At 47.0% G+C, this 19,111-nt stretch overlaps 1 protein-coding gene across 1 annotated transcript in view; it reads right to left on the minus strand.

Moving 5' to 3' along the window:
• Positions 1 to 19,111, minus strand: part of LOC122930811 (interferon alpha/beta receptor 1-like) — a 35,306-nt gene that overhangs the window by 7,230 nt on the left and 8,965 nt on the right. Inside the window, exons 2-6 of the mRNA XM_044284428.1 lie at positions 9,233 to 9,351; positions 7,173 to 7,311; positions 5,432 to 5,537; positions 2,823 to 3,001; positions 261 to 421 (exon numbers count right to left, since the gene is read on the minus strand). Coding sequence (XP_044140363.1) covers positions 261 to 421; positions 2,823 to 3,001; positions 5,432 to 5,537; positions 7,173 to 7,311; positions 9,233 to 9,351 — 704 coding nt within the window. The remainder of the gene's footprint in view (positions 1 to 260; positions 422 to 2,822; positions 3,002 to 5,431; positions 5,538 to 7,172; positions 7,312 to 9,232; positions 9,352 to 19,111) is intronic.

Here is a 19,111-nt window from a genome sequence, read left to right on the forward strand (position 1 = left end):
GGGAGCACGGTGTCTTCAACTGAAGATATTGTGCTCACTTCTACAGTACAGCTAACAGACAGTCAAGCTGGCCCTCCTGCAGGGTGAGAAAGGAAGCCGCCGCTCCCAGCTTGAATGGGGCTCCAAAAAAAAAAAAAAAAAAACCTTCAGAAAATGCTAAAAAGATGAAGAAATGTACTTATTTCTACAAGACTGATGAAGATGTGCCTGACTGATAGGAGCGCACAGTAGTTCTGCAATCTAACAAAGGTACAACTTACCTCCGAACTGTGCGTAGAATTGGTCCAGTATTCCAGGTGAGTCAGCCAGCCACAGATGCCATCTATATCTGTATTTCTGAACCCTTCGGGGGCACTCACATTAACGAACAATTCATTATTGACAATACGCATCATCAAGTCTTTTGGTGGCCCGACAACAGCTGTCAGAGAGATGTCACAAATCAACCATTTACACAGATTCCTTTACTCAAACCTCACAGAATAGACCAAGCAGTAGAGAGGCCGGTGGGGTAAGGTAAGTTGAAGATTACTTTCTTTTATTATTTTACACCATTCTGAGCGGTTTCTAAAAAAAATGTTGGACAATCCCTTTAATAACCTTAAAGGGGTTGTCTCATCTCAGACATTGGTGGTATATTGGTAGGATATGCTATCAAAGTCAGAAAGGTGCAAGTTCCAACTCAGGGACCTGTTCCTATCTCCAGAATAGGCCCCCTCACCAAAATGAAGGAGACCACGCAGCGCAAGCGTGGCCACCCTCCATCCACTTCTATGGGAGTGGAACTCCCATAGAAGTTAATGGAGAGAACGGCACGCATGCACGGTGTGCTTTCTTTTGCATTGGGGGGGGGGGGGGGGGGGTCCTGTTCTGTAGATAGGCGTAGTCCTATCTACACATATAGTCAACATACCTGGTGCCCTCCCTGTTCTGGTTCCCCAATGGATTTATTTCAAGATGGCCGCCACCTCCTCACACTGCCCCAAGCTGGGTGCTACAGAAAAGTCTAAAACACGCCCCCCCCCCTTTCCCCGAAGAACTAGTGTTGATGACACAAACATGTGTAATGGATAGTGACATTTTAGACTTTAGGACTAGAGAGTCGCCTTAATATTCCTCATCGAATGGCCAAACTAATTCGAATACATTTTGAGCTGGGATGGGAGGATAACACACTGGGGCACATTTATTAGGACCAGCGTTTTAGACAATGGTCTTAAAGAGGACCTTTCATCGGTCCAAACATTGTAAGATAACTATCAGGCTGTGTAGAGTGGTGCCCAGGGATCTCACTGCACTTACGGTTATTCAGGGGCACCGTTCCGTTCTCCCGCTATGTCCCCCAGTATTTTCGCTGATTTGGTTATACTGGGAGGAGCCTGCCCTTTTTCTCCTGGGTGTCTCCTTCTCCTATAGCGCTATCCAATCGCAGCGCAGAGCTCACAGCCTGGGAGAAAAAACCTTCCAAGCTGTGATCTCTGCGCTGTGATTGGCCAGTGCTACAGCCTGGGAGAAGGAGATGCCCAGGAGAAAAAGGGCAGGCTCCTCCCAGTATAACCAAATCAGCGAAAATACCGGGGGACATAGCGGGAGAACGGAGCGGCGCCCCGGAATAACAGTAAGTGCAGTGAGATCCCGGGGCGCCGCTCTACACAGCCTGATAGTTATCTTACAAAGTTTGGACTGCTGAAAGGTCCTCTTTAATAAGGCCCTGCGCCGGATCCGCCAGAGCTATGAAGGGGGGTGCCGACCGCTACATAACTTCGGCGGATCCACCGCTGCTTCTAAAATTAAGACATCTTCCTTGCCGTCTTACATTTAGACCATTTCTATGCTTACACCTTGAGAAACCAGGCACAACTACCACCTCACAAGGTCCATCAAGAAAAACGCAGCCGGCACTGCTGGGTGTGTATAACGTCTAATAGACCCTTCAACGCACGAGACAAATAACGACAATCAGTGGTGCCCTGCTCCGCGTAATCAAAATAGAAACTTATGGGTTAGAAGAAAAGGCGGCGGCACTCACCGTTAAATAAACTTTGGCAGCTTTATTGAAGATAAAAAAGGTCGGACCCAGGCACTGCACAAAAGGTCAGGCTACAGCCGCTTCGCGCACCTTGCGCTTTGTCAAGCCTACAATGAACCGGTGTGGGTGTGCGATATACCTCACCCCCTCCTCTCCGGCCACGTGACCATCCACAGGTAAATAATTAATAAAGTGATTAAAAAGGTGACGCTGGAATTACAATAGTTGGGAATGCACCTACAATGTGAATTTCAGACCCCTCCATGATTTCTAAGTGGGAGAACTTGCAAAATCGCAGGTTGTTCATGTATATGTATTTGATGATCATTGTCTGAGATGGGAATACCCATTAAGGCTAACTTTATCCCCTTAAAACATAAACTAACGGAAGACTGAACCCAATGGGCCTCCACAGCTTGGACACACTGCAGCCATTATCTTCTCCACCGAGAATTCTGCATTACTTTCAAAGTTTTCCAATTGTTTCAATCAATTACGGAAAGGTATTGTAACTGCGTGCCGCCCCCACACAACTTAAAAAGTTCAGAACGTCCTTTTGGAGTCCGCAGATGGCGTGGCTGCCGCCCTCTCCGCTAAACGTAATAAATAAGTCCTGTATGACACTATACACACTGCCAGAAAACGCCTAAAAAAACCTTTTACCGTATGGTACTGCTGGAGGGCGATCCTTACGTTACATACAGAGGTCGTCCTAGCGACATGCCACCAATGTTTGAGGTCAGACAACCCCTTTAGGTTTTCGAACGTATTATCTGATGATTTTGATACTTACTGTCATCGTGTGGCTTGAACTGTATGACGCTGGAGCTTTTTTCTTCTCTTCGGCCGTCATACACAGAGGCGCGGAGGATATGGATCCCTTTGAAAGACAACGCTGTGTGACACTGAGTGGCGGTTATATTTTCACATCCCTTTATTTTCGCACAGCGATCTCTTCCAGCGAGATTCTGACTGAAGACAAAGGGGAACTGGTATTAGTTCGTCATCGTTCACACACGTGGATTGCAGCCCTATTTAAGTGAAGGCGACAAGGCAAGGGTGGCGCTATTACTTAGAATAAAAAAAAAATCCCCTTTAACTAGGGAGTCATATTGCGATGAAAAATCTGCTTTAAATGTTGAAATAAATTAAATTAGCGACTTCCTCTCTAAAATCACTCCCTAGGGAAGCATTCCTATGACAGAGCCGGGAAGCTGCAGCCGAATCATGTTCTGCCTGGCCTCATTACCAGCAGAGATGGATGTTTTACGACAGCCTGTATGACGTGTCCTGGGAAGTTCCTTCTACTGACTGATATATGGTGCCCACTCTCTATGATTTGAAAAAAAGAGGTTCTTCAGCAGCTCCAGTGTGCATTATATGCTGTAGTCATGTGTCCCAGCTGCAGTAGAAATGCTGCCGCTATGAAGTAGATGAGGGACTGCCTGTCAGTGAATGAGGGGCAGGAATTACCAACTAACTTTTCGACAAGAGGTTCTGCAGCAGTGTGGATGGGTCCCCCTTTATACGGCCGCAGAACTCCTATCCTATACTGTAGGGGGCGCAGTATGCCGTATATTGGTGACCTATAGATTTTTTTAAAATATTCTTTTTAATCGAGATTTTCAATTCTAATCAATAAATCAGAACATTTGATTTTTTACAAGCCTTTTCGGGAACGTAGTCCCCTGTTCTTTTTTGTCGAATAAGTAAATATAAATGAAAGGTATAACAAAAGAAGCAAAAAAAAAGAAAACAAAAATATATATAAATATATAACACAGATTTTAAGACACAGGAGTAATGTTACATGTTGTGTAGTATTTCTATACATATACAATATTAAATATTTAGAGGGCCATGTAAAATCAAAAATACGCCTATATTAGGCGCAATCTGCAACTTCTCCCCGCTTACGCCAAGTCTAAAAAAGTGGGCGTGGCGTGGGCACGGAAGGGGACAGGCCGGCAGGCCCGCCTCATTCATCATTTTCTAGAAAATGGTTTAAAGAGAGTCTTTCACCTAAAATGACCATTATACACCACAAACATGATATCCATTACATTCCCCATATTATAATCTTACCTTTCATATTGCTGTCCGTCGCCTATTCTCTCTTAAAAACGCTTTTATTCCATATGCTAATCAGGTTCTGAAGGTGCCCAGGGGCGGCGTTTATGCGGCCGGTGCCCAGGCTTCACGGCGCTGTTCAAATCAAACCTCTCCCCTTTCACCCCTCTGGCCCGCCCTCAGTTCTTCAGATACCATCCTCCGGTCAATGACCAATCCGGCGCCTGCGCCTGCGCACTCCATTACCCACTAGGGCAGAGGCAGCAGAGCGTTTAATCCGCATGCGCCGGCCCGTACATCCCGATCTAGCCGGCGGAAGTAAACTGCCAAAATATCGGGATGTACGGGCCGGCGCATGCGCATTAAACGCTCTGCTGCCTCTGCCCTAGTGGGTAATGGAGTGCGCAGGCGCCGGATTGGTCATTGACTGGAGGATGGTATCTGAAGAACCGAGGGCGGGCCAGAGGGGTGAAAGGGGAGGGGTTTGATTTGAACAGCGCCGTGGAGCCTGGGCACCGGCCGCATAAACGCCGCCCCTGGGCACCTTCAGAACCTGATTAGCATATGGAATAAAAGCGTTTTTAAGAGAGAATAGGCGACGGACAGCAATATGAAAGGTAAGATTATAATATGGGGAATGTAATGGATATCATGATGTTTGTGGTGTATAATGGTCATTTTAGGTGAAAGACTCCCTTTAAATGTAAGGCAGCAAGAAAGCTGGCGCTGCATACGCTGAAGTTATGTAGAGGCCGGCGCCGCAACATAACTTCGGCGAAACCACTGCTTTTACAGGCTAGGGCAGCGCTAAAGCCCGCCCATTAGTGCCGGTGACGTTTCCAGGCTCACCGCTGGGTGGAAGCCTCTGCCTAGCAGTCTCTATGGGGAACCTGGTACGTCACCGGAACTCCATAAAAAGCCTTTGCCTTGCGCGATTCAGCGCAGGGCAAAGGAGAGCATCGGAGAATTAAATGCTCCGATGCTCATATTAGGGGGGCCAGAGGGGTAAAAACGGGGGTATGTCCTGATTTAGCTCTGAACCCAGACAACCCCTTTAAAGGAAATCTGTCACCAGTGACCTCCCTATCTAACGGTTTGCATAGGCATGTAGTTCAGCAAAGGACACTTCATAGAGAAGCTCTGCCTCCTGGGCACTTGAAGGAGCAGAATCTGTCAGAGTAAAAGTTCATATCCACACTGCTCCTGATGACAAAAGCTCCACAAAAGGTATGTTTGTCCTGCTCTCCCCGGCCCTTACCCAGTGCAGTCAGCAGTTTAGCCTTGCCAGACCTGCTGACAGATTGCCTTAGGGGACGTTTCTTGAGCACTTACCACCTGTCCACAGAGAATGTGACATTCGGAGACTGATCAAAGTCCCAGTCCCACTTCAGCAGGTACCTCAAGTCTAGCGCCTCCATCCTCAGATTATTCGGCGGTGCTGGAAGACAAATGAGTGATTTTACAAAAAGAATAAAAAAAAATCCTTAGCCATGATTGTAGGGAGCCTCTAGGTTCATTTAGGCTACTTTCACACTATGGTCTTTTGCTGGTTCCGGCAGGGTTCAGCAAAAAAGCTTCCGTTACTGATAATACAACCATCTGCATCCGTTATGAAAGGATCCGGTTGTATTATCTCTAACATAGCCAAGACGGATCCATAATGAACTACATTGAAAGTCAATAGGGGACAAATCCGCTTTCTATTGTGGCAGATTGTGTGAGAGAAAACGGATCCGTCCCCATTGACTTGCATTGGGGGTCATGCTGGATCTAGCTCCGCATCCCAGGACGGAAATCAAAATACAACATGTTGCGGTTTGCTCTCCGGTATGGGAACGCAACTAAACGGAACGGAATGCATTTTGGGGCACTCTGTTCTGTTCAGTTTTGTCCCCATTGACAATGAATGGGGACAAAACTGAAGCGTTTTTTTTCCGGTATTGAGACCCTATGACGGATCTCAATACCAGGAAACTAAAACGCTAGTGTGAAAGTAGCTTATTTTAGTAAATATGGCAAATGTGCACCCTCGGTGCACTTAACGGCTCATTTGCATATGAATTAAAAGTACATTTTTCTCCAGAATTAAGCAATGGATCCAGCTGTGACATCCCTTTAAAGGGGTCTTCCTCACCAAAATGGTTTCCATGACTTTACCTAACAATGTTTACACCATCGGTCATGTGACAACGGAGCGCCGTTCCTCAGCTTTGGGCCAATGAAGTGGGCAGGTCACCCACAGCGTTTTTTGTTTTTTTTAACTCCTCAGTGTCATGCACACAGTATGAACCCCTCTCTCTCCTCCTCTCCATCCACACAAGTACAGGCGCTGTATGCATCTTCACTGCACGGCGCATGCGCCCGATGACAGGGGAGACAATGAGGAGGCGGATAAGGAAGGAGGGGGATGTATCTGAGTCACATGGCGACCACTGGGAGCAAGTTTATACCGGTGACATGGCGGGTTGGCGGTCGTTAACTGGGGAAGAGCAAATCGACTTTGGGTGAAGCATCCGAAGTCGATTCGCTCATCCCTAGTCGTTACCACTCAAAAGCAATGAACGACAAGTACAGAACGTGGTCGTGTGACGGGCAGTGAAAACGGATAAATGGCGCATCTGACCAAAGTAGCGCTCATCTATAAATGAGTAGTCCAAGTAACCCACAGAAACCATTTTTTACCTGGAAACCAGTGGTGTATTTTACCCTGGTGGCAGACCACATAAATGCTGTGGGGCCAGGAGTAAAAGGGGGTCTCAGTGCTGAACGCCTTCTCCTGCTTTCTAACACCATTGCATTTTTCTGCAGTGAACACAAGCTGGAGTTCTGTGCAATGGGATTTTAACAGCTGTCATTGAGTTCAATGGTAACTGTATACATTCCTGTGCACTGAGCTCCATCAAGTCTTGCTATGGTATTTGTGTACGCCCCAGCTAAAGACTCTCTTTCGCCATAGCTCTGCACAGAATTTGGAACTCCGGATCAGAAACAAGGAGCTCACAGTGTCAAAAAACATAAAAAAAATATATATTAAAATATTGGTTGGTATATAATAGGCGCTTCAGTACCTTACCTTTAGAGGGCGCTGTGAAACATTTTTCCCGGCTGAATATCGGATTATCATATACGCCAACCTTCACGCAATACGTTTGCTCAGGAAAAAGCTCGTTGGGTGGAATTATATAATTGCGCACATTGGTTTCCTGAGATGTCTATTTTAAAAGAAAAAATAAAACGTAAAAGAGTTAATTGTGCCCTGTAATAACGACATTATCATTCCGATAGACTGATATGGAGCGGATTGCGCAAATTCAAAACTGTGAATGACAGGAGCAGAGAGTCCGCCCTGTGATACTGTGGGTAACTGCATCCCCTGAACAGCCTATAGCAGTTGGTATGGAGCAGTAGTGGGCATGCTCGACTGCTGCGCCTTACATCACCACTCCGTTTGACCACAGTCATGCATTTGGGGAAGACAAGGGTGGGAAATATCGCCAGCCCGCAATGTACATTTACAGTGCAGTAGGAGAAGGGTACCTCTGACTCCCCTGCAGTTTGTATGGAGCAGTAGTGGGCATGCTCGACTTCTGTCAGCCATGTATTTGCGGTAGGAGGTCCAGGTCCCCAAATCCTATAGGACACAGGCTGCCCAAATGTCTCCTCTATACTCACATATATAGCGCTCAGTCATCGCTATATACAAGTGAGGCAGTGGCGCTATTGATCCTAGTGGTCATGCGACTGGTCACAGGATCACTGGGATTCCTCTACCAGGGGGTTGCCGCTAGGCCTACCCAGACCTACCACTGTCACTTGTACTGGGGCAGATTTCCCGTAACTGGAGTTGCTGTGGAGCCCCAGTTAGGTCACATTGGCATGGCAGATTTTGCATGAAAATATTCGCACTGAAAGCCATGTGGAGAGAATCCGTGCCGTCACTCATACGGTTCTGGATTATTTCTACGCCAAATCAAGCTTATTAGCAAAAGATGTGCCCCTTCCATAGTTAGCGTTTTTTATTTATTTAAACAAGCTGTCTAAAAATGTGCGCCCATGTGCGCTAGGGCGCATGTTTACCAATCAAAAGGGTTTCCCCCTTAATCTGATTGGTGGGGGTCTCATACCTGGGACCCCCGGCAGATCAGCTGTTTGAGTAGGCACAGGCGCTAACAGTAGTACCGCGACCTTCTCTCTACCCACTAAGCACAGCGCCGTACATTGCACAGTGGCTGTGCTTGGTATCGCATAGGTCACATGACTGATGAACGTGGTCACATAGGCCTGGGTAAAGCTGGAGAAGGCTGCGGCGGTACTGCGAGCACCGGTGCCTTCTCAAACAGCTGATCGGCAGGGGTCCCCGGTGTCTTAACCCCACCGATCAGATACTGATGACCTATCCTCTGGATAGCTCATCAGTATAAAAGTCTCAAAAAAACTCTTCAAATCAAGGCAAAGCAGTTGTTACGTGTTTTTCTGCCACATGAACATGGGTTTAGGTCCCATCCACACAGAGACTTTTGACCTGTGTTTGGCTTGGTTTATAGTCACAACCTCACCATGAAGGGACATGTAGGAAACCACGGCGAATGTCTGCTCGCAGTTTAGCTCTGAACAATGGGAGCATGGCTGTGGTAGAAAGCGCCTCCACTACTACGCTGATGGTGCTCTGTAACACCAAACAGTCGGGGTGAAGGACCCCTCGCCAATCATCTTGGATTGGCCATCACTTATAAAAGGCTGGACAACCCCTTTAAGTCCCTCCGTGGTCTTTTCTAGCCTATGAGAGACTAAATATTAAAAAATACAGTGCATACAGGATATAAATGGGCAGCACGGTGGCTCAGTGGTTAGCACTGGTGCCTTGCAGCGCTGGGGTCCTAGGTACGAATCCGTCCAAGGGCAACATCTGCATGGAGTTTGTATGTTCTCCCCGTGTTTGCGTGGATTTCCTTCGGGTTCTCCGGTTTCCTTCCACACTCCAAAGACATCCTGATAGGGAACTTAGATTGTGAGCCCCATTGGGGACAGTTATGCTAATGTCTGTAAAGCGCTGCGGGAATATAGTAGCGCTATATAAGTGCGTAACATAAATAAATAAAAGATATCAAGTACAAGATCCTAAAAGCCACTTACCTCCTCGATGGAACCATTTTTTCGGAGAATGACGTGAAACATAATCTCCGGGGATGAAATGTTAACTATAACCAACGCATTGCTGAATATGACATGGACATCAGGCGGAGGTGCGGCCCCTGATTACATGGGAAAGAAGAAAAAACATGTGGTCAGATGATTCTGGATGAAGGCTGGTATTACGCACAGCGCCATACGGATGATAGCGGCTTTGCCTGGTATTGCAGGTGACTCCCATTTACTTCAATGCCACTGAGTGGTAATACCAGGCACAGTTGGGTGAGCCATTCCTTCTGCTGATGGGCATGGGTCAGGATACAGCCAGAAAACCCATTTTAAATAATAATAAAAAAAAAAATTATAAAAAAAGTCCATAAAATGTGAATACAATAAAGGGGTCGTTTCACTTCAGCAAATGGCATTTATCATGTAGACAGAGTTAATACAAGCCACTTACTAATGTATTGTGATTGTCCATATTGCCTCCTTTGCACATTATACAGTGTTCGTTTCCATGGTTACGACCACCCTGCAATCCATCAGTATTGGTCGTCAGTGGCGTGCCTAGGGTGTTTGGCAGAGCGGGTTCTTTCTCTGGCACCCCCCACCCCCAATACTTTAAAAAAAAAAATTACCCCCTCACAGTAGTATTGCCCTCATTGTAGATTCCTTAGGCTCCATTCACACGTCCGCAATTCCGTTCCAGAACGGAATTGCAGACCCATTCATTTCTATGGGGCCGCACGATGTGCGGGCCGGATCCGGAAATGCGGACCCACAATTCCAATCCTGAAAAAAATAGAACAATTGCGGACAAGAATAGGCATTTTCTATTAAGTGCTGGCGATTATGACCAGGTCTGAGTTATCCCGTGATTGCCGCAGTATGAAATCTGTCTTTTAAAGTGCAGTATTTTGGCGAGTATTGGTCTCGGTGGTTTGCCTGGTGGTAGTGGCCTTGTGGGGACCCGGTGCGCTCTTTCAACAGCATACAATGAAGACAGTCACTTGTCTTGAAACTTCTGATGTATCCACTTTTCTATATAGTCCATTGCGTTGGGACCTTCTGTTTTTTCCCGGAATCCCCACTATTCTAATGTTGTTACAGCGTGATCATCCGCTTTAGCAAATAGGGCAGCCACGTCTCTTGCCATCGACTTACCCGCCATCTTGAGAGGCCTAACCTCATCTTCCATTCCCGACGCTCTTTTTTCACGATCAGATGTTCTCTCAGTGATTTTATGCAGTGATTTTATACAGTAGTTTTGTACAGATGTGTGCCCTCTCACAGTAGTTATGCCCACATTGCGCCCCCCTCACAGTAGTTATGCCCACATTGTGCCCCCCTCACAGTAGAAGTGCCCTCTTGTGCCCCTTTCACAGTGGTAAAGCCCTCTTTGTGCCCCCTTCACTGTAATAATGCCCACTGTGCTATTAATGCCCTCTGTGCCCCCTCCACAGTAATAATGCCCATTGTGGGCGTGGCCTACCGGAGTATGGTGTAAGACGAATATCGGAGTGCTCCTGCAAGTATCTTGGAACATTCGTCTGTTCCCGGCCACCTGATGGACAAAAATCACTCTGCGAGGTACCAGGGGCGGAAAAGAGTCCCCTGCAGCGCATATATGAGCACCAGAATGCCGAGGAGGGGGAAAAGTAGCGGGCAGAAAGAGTCCAACATGGTGCCGGTATGGAGGAGGGGCAGCATTAGGCAACAAGTAGGAGCGCGGCAGTGCGCCTCAGTAGTTTCGCAAGGGGAGTGGTGGGGACAAGAGATTGGTCCCAAAGTAAAGGGGCTGAAACAATGTCCTCCTCAGACTAGAAGGAGAGACTAACAGAAGAGGAGGGGGAGAGAGAAAATGGCCGTCGGATCACTACACTAATTGGCCAGGCTGAAGAGAATGAAACCCCCTTCTAACCCCACTGATAAAGAACCTACTCTCAAAGATATGATGGCTGTGGCCAGTTTCAATTCCACTCTTAAAGCCCTCAACCTTCAAGTGGGCAGTCTGAGGGAGGATATATCCCTGATAAGACACAATATGCATAGAATCACTGAGAGAACCTCAGAGCGTGAAAAAAAAAGAGTGTTAGGAATGGATGATGAGGTTAGGCCTCTCAAGATGACGGCTAAGTCGATGGCAAGAGACGTGGCTGCCCTATTTGCTAAAGCGGATAACTTGTAAAATAGATCGCGCCGTAACAACATTAGAATGGTGAGAATTCCCAACACAACGGACTTTATAGAAAAGTGGATACATCATAAGTTTCAAGACAAAGTACTGTCTTTATTGTATGCTGTTGAAAGAGCGCACCGGGTCCCCACAAGGCCACTACCACCAGGCAGACCACCGAGACCAATACTCATCAAAATACTGCACTTTAAAAGATACCATACAGCGGCAATCATGGGATAACTCAGACCTGGTCATAAATGGAGCAAAAATTTCTATCTTCCTGGACTATCCCACAGAGGTCCAGAAGAGGAGGACACGTTTTCTGGACGTCAAGAGAAGACCAAAGAATCTGCATATCCAATACTCCATGCGTTTCCCGGCTAAACTGTGAGTGGTGGCTATGGGATCTACCGGGTTCTTTGAGGCTCCAGAAGAGACGGCGCATTGGCTGGACTGCCATGAAAAGCAATGCAAGGGCACTTGAGAAGTTGTCGCCTAGGAAGATACGTTTTTGATACTTTACATGATGTCCTGACGGGTGTTTGTGTTTCCCCCTTTCCGGATTCTTTTCCTTTTCTGTTTTTTCCCCCCTGTCCTCTCCCCTTTTATGTGTTTGCTTTTTTCTCCGTCAGTATTACTACAAGGAGTGGGAGAGTCACCTGTCTCAGGACTGTCCAGCGGAGGGGACAATCGGATGAACAATCAGATGTTCCATCAGTTGCAGTAGTGTGTTGCATGGAATGTGCGGTTTACAGATAGTTCTTACTTAGATCTATACGTGTTTGGAAAGTGTATGGTTGACCATGCTGGTTACAGAGGTGGGCAAGAATTTCAGGAAGAGCCCTATTCAAGTGTTGATTTGGAAATATATTTTTAGGCATAGATTCTGCATTAACGGGAAGGGTCTTGGGGGGGGGGGGGGGGGGTTGGGGTGTACTCACTCAGGCTTGGCCAGAGGGATAATATGGCATTTTAAACTAGCAATGTGGGTGATATTAATGGGAGGGGATCACTTCTATACTAGGTTTCGGAAATATGACACGTATGATTAAGATACTCAGCAGGAATGTGAGGGGCATGGCCGAAACGACTAAGCGACATACTTGTCCCGGTTTCAGCCGGATATTTGCTGCTTACAAGTATTGCATTTAACTAAGAACACAATACATTGGCTACAGAAGTCGTGGGTGGGTATGCGTCTCCTGCGGTGTTTTCCTCGCATTCCAAGGGAGTTAGTATACTAGTTCATAAAAGTGTTAGGTTTCAATGTATTAAAGAGCTCCTGGATGTGGAAGGGAGGTTTGTCTGTATTCTATTCAATATAGAAGGGATACAAATAATGTTGGCGGCGCTATACATTCCTCTGCCATTTGCATCAACCCGAATACTCGGGAATTCCATGGTTGCTTATAGGGGACTATACCTGTACTCTGGATGACCGGCTAGATAGATGTAGAATGGGGGGCGCTGGGAGGTCTCCGGGTAGTTCTGCGTTATGCAATATTATGACAGAGGTGGGTCTGATAGATGTATGGAGGGTTAGACATCCCACAGAACACAAATACTCTTGCAGCTCGTCCACATATCATACCCTATCCCGAATAGATTTGGCATTAGTGAACGATGCAATGCTTCCACTCATCCACTCCTCTGAATATTAGCCTAGGGCGTTGTCGGACCACTCTATTCTGAAAGTGAAACTGGGAGGGGGGTCAGGTCGGGGCCGAAGTTATGGAAGTGTAACGCAGTATGGCTAAAGATCTCGGGTGACCTGACGGGTATGGCTGAAACACTTCACTTTCAATGCGGGAACGGCGTCCCCACATACTGTATGGGATACCATGAAGGCATAGCTGAGGGGGCTGTTGATTAAGGTGATTAGTGCCCACAAAACTAGATCGAAAGAAGTGGATGTCAAGGCTCATAGAGATATGGCGGTGGCGGAGGCGGAAGAGGCCTATGGAGTAACACCTTCGCAGGATACCAGTAGGAAAATGAGGGAGGCACAGGAGCAATTAAGATGTCATCTGCTTCAGGCAGCAGAACCGGACACAGGCCTCTCACCCAGTTAAGCTAATACTCTCTGCTCTGCACTGATGAGGGGCAATCACCCCGAAACAGCTGTCTGCAGATGAGGTGCTGGCTTATTTAATGTCCAAGTCATGTCTCAAGGCTTATTTTAAGAGCTGAACATTGACTTATAGGATAGCTGCCTTACATCCGGTGGCATCAGAGGCCGAGCTTGTTAAGAGCTCATCTTCATCCCTTTTCAGGCAGCAGAAAGGGAACCTACCTTTTACAAACAACATTTATTTGAGAAAGGAGAAAGAGTAGGTCATATGCTTGCTGTCATCTCTAGGGCCCAGCAGGGTTCGTCATGCATAACAGAGCTGGTAGATCATAAGGGGAAATCATTTGTGGGAACTAGGGCTGCAGTAAACGAATATTTTTGTAATCGAGTATTCTATCGATTATATTTCTCGATTCATTGAGTAATCTAATAAGAAAAAGCTACTTAAAATAACGTACGTTATTAGGTATATATAAAGTTATTGGTTTGAAGGGGTTAATAACTTTATACATGCTTAATGCCAAGGTGCTTCCATTAACCCCTCCAAACCAATAACTTTATACATGCCCATTGGGTTTGGAGGGGTTAATGGAAGCACCTTGGCATTAGGCATGTATAAAGTTATTGGTTTGAAGAGGTTAATGAAAGCACCTTGGAGGTGCCTTCATTAACCCCTCTCTAAACCAATAACTTTATACATGCCAAGGTGGTGCTTGCAGCCTCCATTAACCACTCTCTCTCCATCTGCCTCCCCCCAGCCTCTGATCTGCCTGCCCCCAGCCTCTGATCTGCCTCCCCCCCAGCCTCTGATCTGCCTCCCCCCCAGCCTCTGATCTGCCTCCCCCCCAGCCTCTGATCTGCCTCCCCCCAGCCTCTGATCTGCCTGCCCCCAGCCTCTGATCTGCCTGCCCCCCCTCCCCCCAGCCTCTGATCTGCCTCCCCCCCTCCCCCCAGCCTCTGATCTGCCTGCCCCCAGCCTCTGATCTGCCTCCCCCCCAGCCTCTGATCTGCCTGCCCCCCCTCCCCCAGCCTCTGATCTGCCTCCCCCCCCTCCCCCCAGCTTCTGATCTGCCTCCCCCCCTCCCCCCAGCCTCTGATCTGCCTGCCCCCAGCCTCTGATCTGCCTCTCCCCAGCCTCTGATCTGCTGATCTGCCTCCCCCCTCCCCCCAGCCTCTGATCTGCCTCCCCCCCTCCCCCCAGCCTCTGATCTGCCTGCCCCCTCTGGTAACGCAACCCCCCCCCTCCCTCCCCAGTATTAATTATTGGTGGCAGTGGCCACAGGGTCCCCCTCCTCCCCCCAATCATTGGTGGCAGTTTGCAGTTCCGATCGGAGCCCCAGCAGTGTAATGCTGGGGCTCCGATCGGTAACCATGGCAGCCAGGGCGCTACTGAAGTCCTGGCTGCCATGGTATGTTAGTGAGCAGAGAGCAGCATTATACTCACGTGCGCTGTGGCCGGCGGTCGCTCCTTCTCATAGGTCTGTGCGGCGCATTGCTAATGCTGTAAGCATTAGCAATCCGCCGCACAGACAGAAGAAGGAGCGACTGGCGGCCACAGCGCACGTGAGTATAATGCTGCTCACTAACATACCATGGCAGCCAGGGCTTCAGTAGCGTGACTCCTGGCTGCCATGGTAACCGATCGGAGCCCCAGCAGTGTAATGCTGGGGCTCCGATCGGAACTGACACTGCCACCAATGATGGGGGGGAGGAGGGGGACCCTGTGGGATATGGCCGGCACATTCATTGGTGGCGCAGTGGCCACAGTCCCTCCCCTCCTCCTCCTACTCTGTCCTCATTGGTCTTCAGCGGCAGCCGCGCACAGTGGGGAGGGAGAGACTCCCTCCTCCTCCTCCCTCAGCTGTGCCGGCCGGCTCAGTCCTGCCTCTCTGGCCTCCGGAGGACACGGAAGCGGTGAGTGAGACGCTTAATTTCACTCCCGCTCCGTGATCACATGATCTAAACGATTCCTCGATGCAGGGAAACTGCATCGATGAATTTTTTGACTCGATTTAATCGAGTTATTCGAATAATCGTTTCAGCCCTAGTGGGAACAGGGGATATCCAGGGTATATTTAAGGATTTCTACTCCTCCCTATATACCTCTAGGGCATCTACTTCGGAGGAGGAGCTATTAACGTTCCTTAGGGTGGCTGAGCTGCCTACACTATCGGCAAAGGATAGGGAACAATTAGAAGAACCTATTACTATGGAGAAATTAGAGGAAGCCCTAAAAGATATGGCCAATGATAAGGCCCCGGGTTCGGACAGTATCCCAGTTGAACTATACAAGAGCTTCCAGGGGATTTTGCTGCGGGAACTACTCAAGGTTTCCAATTACTCGCTAGAGGTGGGTTCGCTGCCGGCTTCTATGCAGGAGGCCACTATAGTAGTGATCCCAAAACCGGGGAAAGATCCGCCAACTCCAAACTCATATAGACCAATATCCCTCTTAACGTCCGATGTTAAGCTTTTAGCAAAGGTCTTAGCGAAGCGTCTATTCAGAGTGATTCGTAACATAATCCATCCAGATCAGACGGGTTTTATGCCCCAGAAATCTACGGCTATCAATATAAGAAGAGTATATACCAGTTTACAAGTTCAGGCGGATAACTGTGGAGATAGAGCCATTCTATCGCTCAACGCTGCTAAGGCATTGGACAGTGTGGAATGGGGGTTTCTTTGGGCTACATTGGGTTATATGGGATTTGGACAGAGATTTATCAAATGGGTTCAGGTCCTGTATTCAAACCCGAAGGCGTGGATTAGTGTCGGACTACATTTAATTGGCTAGGCGAACTAGACAGGGATATCCGCTCTCGCCCATGCCATTTGCTATAGCCATTGAACCTCTAGCGGCAGCAGTATGTAAATCTACGGATATTAAGGGCTTTCAATATGGACAATTACATAATAAAATAGCGTTATATGCCAACGACACTCTTTTTTTTTTTGGGAGATACGGCGTCCTCTTTGTCGGCCACTAGGTCTCTCTTATAGACCGGTTTGGCAGACCTTCGGGCCTTACTATTAATTGGCATTGATGCCTGATATGGTCATAGCTAACGGTGTTGAGCGAACTTGTGTTTTAAGTTCGGCGTCTAAAGTTCAGGTTATCGAAGAATCGAGTTATGGATTCCGCTACCACGGACCATAACGGAATTTACAATCCATAACGTGATTCTTCGATAACCCAAACCCAAACTTTAGACGCCGAACTTAAAACACAAGTTCGCTCAACACGAATGTGCGAATAACATTAAGTACTTAGGAATTCATATATCTTCTAGGCTTATGGACTTTGAGGATTTGAACCTATGTCCATTGCTGGGGAAATTTAGAGTGAAGGCCAGAGCACGGTGTAAGCTATTCCTTTCAGTGGTGGGTAGAGTTCATCTCAAGATGGTAAGGCTGCCGGAACTGTTGTATATACTTCATAACGCACCAGTTAGATAGATTTCATGGAATTAACGCTATATTCCGAGAATTAATATGGAGAGGAGGCCAGCCTAGGATTAAATTGGAAACATTGCAATACGCAAAAACGGCGGGGGGGGGGGTTGGCGGTACCAAACCCTTGGATATATTATTTAATTATTTAGCAGTGCAATGAAAGGGTGGAAGGACTATACAATGGCGGATATGACTAGTCAGATCTTACAGTATAAAAAAGGAGGGAGGGATCTTATGTGGATACTGGAGGGAGCGGCGATCCATAGTCTGGAAGGACATTTTCCTTTAATAGGACTAAGTGTGGACCAAGGTGAAGCAGCAGAGAGGAACCCTGGGTATCAGTCAATGAGCTCCGTTATGGAGCAACCCCTGTTACCGGAGTTTCCATCTCTCCCAGAAATACAGGAATGGAAGAATAAGGGGATCCTTAGGATAGGGGATCTTTTAGAAAATGGAGTACAGTATTTAGATCCTTCACAGATATACAGGAGAAATTCCAGACCCCTCGTATAAGATTCTTTCAGTATCTTCAGCTGTGACACGTACATGATACTACGATTAAAAAAGGCACAAATATTATTAAGTTAGAGACGGAACAAAAATGAACGCTCACTGGGGGTTAAAAGAGAGGCTTGATATCTGCGCTGTACACATTATTAATGGATACGTTTTTAGAGTCTCATCCGTTGACACGAAGGAAGAGATGGGAGAGATATCACAGGATCAATGGGAAGATATTTTAGAAGCGGTCCCACCGATGTCCTTGAGTGAACAAGCAAAACGGTCCCAGCTTTTTATCATTCGCAGAGTATACAAAACTCCAATATTTTTACATCAAATTGGAGTTAGAACGTCCGAGGTGCTTACTGGAGCCCGCTGACTTGCTACACATGATGTGGCAATGCCAGAATCTGGACGACTACTGGCAAGGCGTATTGGAGAACATACATTGAGTATTCTGGAGAGTAGAGATCCCAAAATTTGTAGATTAGGCTATGTTTCTAAAATCGGGACAGATGATTATAGAAAGGTAGCGGTAGATTTCTTTATGTGTATAAAATCTATGCATGTATAAAATAACCTGACAGAACACAACGGACCGTACCAGATACCTTTTATTGTCTGTTAAGATGTGACATTCCAAAGGTGTATCTGTAACATTTTCATTGTTAATAAAAAAGATTTGATAAAAAATAAATAATGCCCACTTTGCTAGTAATGCCCTCTGTGCCCCCTCCGTAGTAGAAATCCCCATTGTGCCCCCTTCATTGTAGAAATCCCCATTGTGCCCCCTTCATTGTAGTAATGCCCTCTGGCTCTGTGCCCCCTCCATAATAGAAATGCCCATTGTGCCCGCTTCACATTAGTAATGCCCTCTGTGCCCCTTCCATAGTAATAAAGTCCTCTGTGCCCCCTCTGTATTAAAAAATAATAATAGAACCGTCTGTTGTATTATCTTTAACAACAGCCAAGACGGATCCGTCATGAATTCCACTGAAAGTCAATGGGGGACGGATCAGTTTTCTATTGTGCCAGATTGTGTCATAGAAAACAATCTCTATTGACTTACACTGTGTCTGTCAGAACGGATCCGTTTGGCTCAGTTTCGTCAGACAGACACCAAAACATTGCAGGCAGCGTTTTGGTGTCGGATCCAGAGCGGAATGAAGACTGAACTGATGCATTCTGAGCGGATCCTTTTCCATTCAGAATGCATTAGGGCAAAAACTGATCCGTTTTGGACCGCTGGTGAGAGCCCTGAACGGATCTCAGAAACGGAAAGCCAAAACGCCAGTGTGAAAGTAGCCTGACTCCATTAGAACATCACATATCACACTGATGAATGCCGTGCTCTTCTGTGCACATCTTCATCTAGGCCTATCAACAGAGCTGTCATACTGTTATCCCATTTCTACACCTACTATTATGAAGATTACCCTTCTCATATCATCTTCCCCTCACAACGGCAGTAAACTGACAAAGGATCACCTCTCTATATAGGAGGTCTTATCATTTGTGCTACAGAAGGACAAGATCTTCTATTTAATTTATAATGGTAAAGAACTGGTGAAATGAAAAAGAATAATAAAAAATTATGAATATTACGTTTAAAAAAATAACCCTTTCGGACAAAGATAACTCCCATAATTCAGGGTTGTAAGTCAATGAGTCTGAAGGC

Source organism: Bufo gargarizans, chromosome 3 (genome assembly GCF_014858855.1).
Source record: "Bufo gargarizans isolate SCDJY-AF-19 chromosome 3, ASM1485885v1, whole genome shotgun sequence".
Lineage (NCBI taxonomy): Eukaryota > Metazoa > Chordata > Amphibia > Anura > Bufonidae > Bufo > Bufo gargarizans.